General features: G+C 54.4%; 1 protein-coding gene across 1 annotated transcript in view; it reads right to left on the bottom strand.

Annotated features, from left to right (window-relative positions):
* Nucleotides 1-205: 205 nt before the first annotated feature.
* The window catches only part of CAMK2A (calcium/calmodulin-dependent protein kinase II alpha), a gene marked incomplete at its 5' end in the record, with an annotated part of 18,795 nt that continues 11,056 nt past the window's right edge, over nucleotides 206-7,944 (bottom strand). Inside the window, 6 exons of the mRNA XM_010145310.1 lie at nucleotides 206-543; nucleotides 734-971; nucleotides 1,348-1,442; nucleotides 2,250-2,325; nucleotides 3,628-3,676; nucleotides 4,768-4,800. Coding sequence (XP_010143612.1) covers nucleotides 739-971; nucleotides 1,348-1,442; nucleotides 2,250-2,325; nucleotides 3,628-3,676; nucleotides 4,768-4,800 — 486 coding nt within the window. The remainder of the gene's footprint in view (nucleotides 544-733; nucleotides 972-1,347; nucleotides 1,443-2,249; nucleotides 2,326-3,627; nucleotides 3,677-4,767; nucleotides 4,801-7,944) is intronic.

Genomic DNA, 7,944 nt, shown 5'->3' on the forward strand with positions numbered 1-7,944 from the left:
GAGCAGGGGGGAGCCACAGCGGCAGACAGGGACCTCGACAGCAGCAAAGCAAAATCCACCGGCGTGCAGAGGGCGTGCGGCACAGAGCAGCTCAAAACTGCCCCCCTGCCCTCCTCTTCCTCAGGGGGCTCCCAGCAGAGGTGGGAATGGAGGCGGATGATGAGTCCGAGCCCAATTCAGGAGATGTGCCAGGTAGCCGGAGGTCCCACCAACACCATGCAGCTGAGGAGGGAGGCCTTTACCCCGGCATGTGTCATCTCACTGGCCAGATGCTCGAGTTTAGGTTCATGGTTTCTCTTTTCTTGGTTCATGCAGAAGAAGGGGCCCAGTGCCACGGCCCCAGCAGGATGAGGGGGTTTGGTGGGATGCTTGTGCAGTGCCGGTGGGGCTGTTGCATGTGTGCGGTGAGAAGCGAGGGGTTATTCCAGCGGGAACCAAGCAGCAGAGCCAACAGCCAAAGTCCCGTAGGTGAAGATGTCGGAGAGGGTGTCCCCTTGGTAGTCAGTCAGTGACAAACCCGACATGGGCAGGACTGCACTTCAGCTGCAAGACACAAACCAGGCAGAGAGAGCTTGCTCTGACTGTCCCTTTGGCAGAGCATCCTTCTCCCCATTGCTATCTCACAGCGATCAGCCATCTCCTCCCACCATGGATCCTCGGGACAGGATCTCACCTGCTTTGGAGCCCACACCGTCCCCTCCCTGCCCACCATGTCCCATCCTTGGAGCCTCACAGGGCTTACTGCGGTAGGACAGAGGGCGCGCCGGATCTGTGGAAGTGGACGATTTGCCATTTTCCATCCCGGCGGTGCCAGATGCGGGTCTCCTCGGACTGGGCGGTGCGGGGGATCCCTCCCGAATCCACATACTGCGTGATGCGGATGTAGGCGATGCAGGCAGACTCATCTCCCATCAGGTGGATGTGAGGGTTCAGGATTGTCGTGTGCACTGGCTTGCTGTTCCGGGACCACACTTGAGAGGGGACAAGGACAGTGGCTTTAGCAGGGGACGGAGTTTGGGTGACTCTTGACCAGGGTGGCAGCAATGTGGGAAAGGGGGATGCTTGGGTTAGGGTCTCTGTTTGGAGGGACTGGGTAAATGCTGCACGGGTGGGTTCAGGATGGGTCCACCTAGAAAGCAGCTAACCAAACACGTCCTCTGCACACAGCCTGGCCCCAGCTGACCTAACAGGCCTGATTCACCTCCTGCTGAGATCTTCCAGATCAGCCAGACATGCTCCCAAAGCCACCCTTACTCTCCTCTCTCCAGCAAGCTGGTGAAGGTCAAGACTCAGCTGGGCCCATGGGAGGTGGGAAGGGTCCTTTGGGCAGCAAGGGGGCTTGCTTACGGTTTTCAAAGTAGAATCGGTGGAAATCCAGGCCTTCTACGAGGTTGCCCAGCGCCTCAGGCTCGAAGGCAGTCATCCCAGGGTCACACATCTTCCTGGGGAGACGGGAAAGGGGGAGAAAAGGGAGAGGTTACCTCACTGCTTCCAGCATGAGAGCCTGCAAAACCCAAACAGCTTGTGCTCAGCATGTGTCCCTCAGCCTGAGACTGAGGACCCTCCGCACCAGCGAGTAATTCCAGCAGAAACCTGATCTTGTCCCTACACTCTGCATGAAGCCCACTCCACCTTGCCTCCAGCCCACTGACTGCAGCCAGGACCTCAGTGAGGTGGGATGAATTCTCCATCAGTCGCCATTTCTAATTAAACCTCCCAAAACCTCGCCGTCTTCTCGCCGTTTCCTTCTAAGAAAGGAAAACAACAGGGAAAATCTCCTATTCTCTGCTCTGTATCAGAACGCCCCTGCTGTGATTCTCCGAGGCAGGAATGGACCTGCACTTGCTCAGACATTACTAATTAAATAGGCCTTGGACTCAGAAGAAGTTCAGCTCTGAAGGGCGCCAGCTCAGTGAGCAGAAAGCAGCTACTCTTTCCAGCAGCCTGCGGCAATCTGGATATAATGGACATCGTGGATGCCATGTTCCTTCTTCCACCATAAATCACATTTACACTTATCCATCTTTCTGCAAATCAGAAAATGGGCTCACCCATGATAATGAGACCGGAGAGATGTGGTCAGCTTCATGTGAGAGAAGCATAAGGTTTGGAAACTAATGTCCCCTGCTTCTCGTGGATAGTCTCCATGCCCCACTACCATGTCCCCCTGGTTACCCCACCCTGAGCAGCAGTAAAACCTCCCGGGCTGTGTTGTCACCCTGGCCCAAACCCAGGCTGGGCACACTCACGTGTAGGACTCGAAGTCGCCATTGCTTATTGCTTCAATCAGCTGCTCTGTGACTTTAATGATTTCTTGCTTCCGTACTGTTGGTTTAAAGAGAAAAACAAAATAAAAGGAGAAAACACACCAGAAGTGTTGGTGTTGCAATATTGGTGAGATAGATAGCTTTTCCTCATTAGAAACAGATCACGGGACTCTGGTGGACATTGGAAACTCTCCAGGATAAAAGCGGGAGAGCAGCTTGAAAGAGAGATGTGGGGAAGGGTTCTTCAACCCTGGAGAGGAAAGATCTCCAAAGTCAGAGCAAAACTAAAAAGCCCTGTATTTTCCAAAGGAGCGAAAGGGTTAATCACCTTGTGGTGACCTGCCCTTGGCCCAAAAGTTGGTGCAGGCTCGTCTTGGCTGCAAATTCTTGCCAACTGGGACCTTCTACTCCATGAACTCACAGCAGGGAACAGTCAGGACAGCCTAGATCGAGGATGCTCTCGCCCCTCTCTGAGATAGGAGGAGAGAGTCTCAGCTGCAGGGAGGACATGTGGGTGACACAGGCAGCCACTCCAGGGGACACAAGGAGAGACCCAGTGAAGGGCATGGCACCATGTGGCTGCTGCCAGGGATCCCGGGCGCTGCCAGCTCAGCTGGGAAGGGACTGGGCTGCGAGAACAGTTTTGTCTCCCTGGGGTGCCGGAGTTGCTGTCAGAGGTAACCCTGGGCTTAGCAAAGAGGCTCTACCTCAAATGCAAATCGGTGTCATGCTTGACTTAGTTTATTTTTTCGTATTGTGGTTACTGAAAGGAGAGGGAGCACGTTCCTGGGAGGAGAGGGACCCCCATCACTTCGCAAGCACTGCCTGCCTCCACGTCTGCTCCAGGGGAGCCCTTCCCCAGGAAGACAAGTGTCCCATTAATTCTCACGTCAGGCCAAAGTCCATCTTGCTTTGTGCTGAGATCACTTCGTCAAGAGACTTTACAAATTAGCACCAATAAATTATTCCCTGGGTTATTCTTAGAAAGCTGGCTCTGGCAGGCGGGCAGGAGGCAGGGATTTCCCCTGAAGGCTTTTCCCAAAGGGCCATTTATTTTGGAGGAGTGGGCAGCTGGGCTGCTGTCCCTGCAGATTTCTGCCATTCCCATGCCTGCTTTCAGGGAACGTCCCTGTTTCTGGGAGCTCCCCCTCCTCACCAGCAGTGCTGCAGCTGCTCATGGCAGCGACCCAACAGTGAAACCACCTAAGGAATTAAAACAACTTCTGATCAGCCTTGAAACAGCTCGTGGTGATGGGTTTCCCAGTGACCAATATCTCATCAGGGGTGGCCAGATTAATGACTCCAGGGCACCCCTCCAAGGCTGTTGCCTGCCCACCTCCCTGGATGCTCCCACCAGTACCTTTGGTGTCTTCATCCTCAATGGTTGTGTTGGTGCTCTCCGACGATTCCTGAGCAAAGAACAGAAAGGAGAAATGGGGTGGTGAGACAGGTCTTTGCCCCGTGCCAGACAGAGCTTGTGTGTTTGACAGCCCCCCGAGTCCGACCCCACAGCGCTCAACTTTGCCAACAGAGAGAAACCAAGGAAAACGCCAGCAGGTCCAACCTGTCCTCAACCACAGCTCTAGGGCGGCGCTGGCAGAGCTCTCCCTGACCTCCACTCCTTGTAGCCAAGGGCACAAGAGCTGGGCTGTGGAAGGTCTCGTAGGAACGGCGCTGCCTTTCCTACCACCACCTGTGGGGACAGAGACGGGGGCAGGTCTGGGAGGGGTCTGGAGGGTTCCTAGGAGCGTTGCCAGAGGGGCAGGGAGAGGGGCTGTGCAGGGGTGGAAGACACCATGTTGACTGTACGATAAAGAGAGAGATGTACAAATTAAACAGCAAGTTGGAGCTGGGATGAGAAAGAGGGGACTGTGCAGGAGTGAGAGAGACCACAGTGACCGCAGAGTAGGGAGAGAAATGTACAATAAAACAGAGTGCTTCCAAGACCCACATGGACCACCGAAGGCTGAGACACAGCTCTTTCCAGAAACAGCTGAGCACTACACAGATTTGGGTGGGAGGGGGGTACTGACCCCCCGTCTCTCTGCAGGAGCCCCATCAAGGCGACTCTGCTAGCGGAGCTAGAGCAATGGCTTTGCTAGCTCTTCCCAGCAGAGCCTTGCTTATGTATTACCCATAATACCCCGATGTAGGTTGGCAAGGTGTCCCATGACCATACAGTCCCCGCAGAGGCATGGAAGGTGTTTCTCCAAGGCTCCTTGGACCGATGCAGCCTGCAGACCTGAGTCAGGAGAACTGGGAGAAACGGCATGAGAACCCATCAGCAAGAACCAGGGCTGGCTTCCCACCAGCCGGTGGCCAGCAAGTGCCTGCACCAACCCTGTTAATGGGGTTTGTGGGTGATACGGCTTTGAGGATGTTCCCTCCAACCCCAGTGTCCCTTCTTCCCTACCCCGAGGTAACTTCCAAAAACAGGGGAAGCTGGAACATGTGGAGAGGCCCAGCATTATCGGCATTGAGGAAGACGAAGGACACTCACCATTAACTGAACGCTGGAACTGGACTTTCTTTTCTGGAAAAACAAGGAGAAGAGATGGAACAGGAAGAGACACAGAGTGAGAAAGGCAGAGAGCGGCACATGAGAGGCAGCAGCTCCTGAGCCACCCTTCGTGGTCCTCGAGGAGGGGCAAATGAAAGGTGTGGAGGGGCAACCTGCTGCTCCTGTAGGGACTTGCCGCTGGCTGCGGGTGCTGGTGGTGCCGTGCCAGCTCCCTCCCCGCCTTCCTGCTGGCACCTTTCTCTCCTGATCTGGTGTTGCTCATCCCAAGGACCTAGCTGTTCCAAAAGGGAGTCCTCTAGGAGTCAATGACCACTCTGATGGCTTTCTGACCAGGCCAACAAGCTCACAGGAGCAGGAGTGGAATGCTGAAAAGCTATGGCAGCTCCACCACTGTACAGCCCTGAGCCCAGTGTGAATGCCGTACTGACATTACAGGCTCTGGAGCCATTCTGGATGCCTCTCTCCATGCTGCTGACTAGTGTGGAGACGCTCAACCAGCTTTGGACCTAGACCAGTACTAAGCTGGCTGGTTTAAAGCCAGCATGGATACTGCTACTTGACCCTGCAAGGCAGACGCACCTTCTGGGAAACTGTCCTGGGTGCAGCTCCAGTGCTTTAAATCAGGACGAGTCTCCTCCAAAGAGAAGACCTTACCCATGCACATATCGATCTCCATCCTTGACCACTACCACTAGGTTTTAAGACTTTGGGGTTGGAGGACCCCATAGCCACATTTCTGCTTGCAATCCCAAACTGCTTCTTAACTCGCCTTCCTTGTTGTGCTCTGCTTCCTGTCTCCAGATGTCTCCAGGAGACCGGGGAACGTGCATGCTGGCCTCATGCCCTTTCTCCAACTCCAGCTCCTGGGGTATGAATCACAGCGGGCCACAGGGAACACCAGGGTGCAGGAATCAGAGGCTGCAGTACCAAATAATGAAGTGTTTTACCAGCGTATTTAACCAGGCACTGGCTCTGCCTGCCCTGCAGAGGGTAAAAACAGCACACACAGTGCAAATCTCTCAGAAAAGTCTCTTAGGAGCGACCCATGAAGGTGTGTGGGTGGGCTGACAGCCATTCCCCCTTATTGCTCCTTTCACATCCTAACTCCCTGGCTCCTACCACATCGCCGCCAAGTTTCCTCCTGCTCCAGTGCAGCTCTCCCCGCCCTTGCTAGGTCCTACGTTAATCCTCACCCCTCCTTCACTGAAACAACAGATGTCCTAAAGGGCAGAGGGATCTGCAGTATTTTGGAAGGCACCTCATGGGAGACGGAGCTGCTGGAGCTGGGCTGTCTGCAGGAAGGGCTGACAGCTTCTGCTACCCAAGAATGTGAGACGGGGCAGTAAACTGCAGAAATTTCAGACGCAACAGAATGCAACACAAAGCAGTGACCGCGTCGAGTCTGGACATACAGTAACAGGATGTGACACGGGGCAGTGAGCTCATTAATTTAGGACGGGACAGGATGCGACATGGGGCAGTGATTTCATTAGTTTACAATGTGACGAGATGTGACACTACACAGGGCAGTGGAAGTATCGTAGCTGCTGGGACCAGAACACCTCCCACAGACCCCAGAGCAGGGCTGGAGGGGGATTTGGGGTCCCATGAATGCTTTTATAGGGAGGAACCTCCTCGGGAGGGTGAGTTTTGAGCCCTCTGAGCCTTGGCTAGCACCACCTCCATGCTGGAGGGCTGTGTGGGCAGGCTGGAGGGCAGCACCGGCTACCTGTGTAGCTCTGGGCAGGAACAGCAGGGGTGGCTCTGTGGGACCTGCCCGCTCTCATGGGGATGGTCAGTCCAGCAGATTTCTCCAAATGAGGACACAACTCTTTCGTCAATGAATGCACCTCATGGCCTGACTTATAGCCCTGCTCTAAGCAAGCAGGACCGTGCCATTCCAACCTTCCCAACCACCGAAGGAAAGTTTCCCAGCAAGATGGAAAGAGATGAATGGCCCCTAGTGATGTCCTGGCACCTGCCAGCTGGCCAGGGTGGCCATTAAATCTTCACCCAGAGCACCCAGCCTCCCTGTGCCCCTGTGAGGGGGTTACGCTGCAAGTCCCTCTGGGCTGAGCAGGGCAATGGTAGTGCTGAAGGTGGCCAACACAAGCCGCCTATTGGGAATGAGCCTTCTTCTACTTTGACTTCTCCTCCTCTACCTTCCTGGCCATCAGCCAGGTTGTCTCACCTCCACTTATTGGAAAGGAGGTGATAGAAAAGCAAGGTCATTTTCCAGAGCTTGTACAGGTTCTCGAGCTGACTGTTGGCTGGTAGACTGCACTCAGAAGGAAGCCTCACTGGCTGCTCTCCGCTCAGGAGTGAGGGTCTGAGGACAGGAGATACAAACCAGCCTCTCTGATCCTACTCTGAAACCAGACCCTCCTTGCTGAGTTTCACTGGTGGACCAGCAGGCTCTTTACCCAAACTAGCTATTTTGTCACAACAGCAAGTGACCCTCTTCCCAGGATAAAGTCCACTCTCAAAGCTACTTTGAAGACCAAGAGGGAACATCCTCAGTAAGCTGGGTTGGCAAATGGTCTTCTACCACTGCACCATCTCTGCGATGCTAGAGATGAAATTCAAGACCGTCTCTTTCTGCTGGAAAATTAGATTCAGGACTGTGCTTGATGAATCCTCTCCATCCTCCAGTCCCTCCTTTCATGGCTTAAAACCACATATCCTGATTCCTCTTGCCTGCGCTCCAGCAAGTCATACCAAGTGAGCTCTACCTGTGGTATCACTTCTCAGGTAACTCCCAGAAGCAGCTGGGACCTCAGAGCAGCAGAGGACAGGCCATCAGTGGCTGGCAAATGAGTTGCTGTGATTCCCATGGGATCTGCCCCCTCTGTGCCAGCACTGTTGTCCAAAACTAGCAATCCTGTCCTGGAAGCCATGTGATATCCACGTGACACCATGGCCCAAAGCAATGTCCTCTCATAGCCATCAGCTTCATGTTGCGGAATAATGCTGCATGACTAGAATGGTCTTTTCTGGAGCTGAGCCCAGGTTTGGAGGGTTGTGCACCATCTCAACCATCGCAGGACTGGCCTGTTTCAGCTTCTGAGTCTGGAAGGAGTGGGAGAAAGACAAGCCATCCCAGACCTCTGGCTCCATTTAGATTGAGGAGGGAAGAAGCCAGCTGAGGGCTCCGCT

This window comes from Buceros rhinoceros, unplaced genomic scaffold, assembly GCF_000710305.1.
Source record: "Buceros rhinoceros silvestris isolate BGI_N320 unplaced genomic scaffold, ASM71030v1 scaffold8041, whole genome shotgun sequence".
NCBI classification, from domain to species: Eukaryota; Metazoa; Chordata; class Aves; order Bucerotiformes; family Bucerotidae; genus Buceros; species Buceros rhinoceros.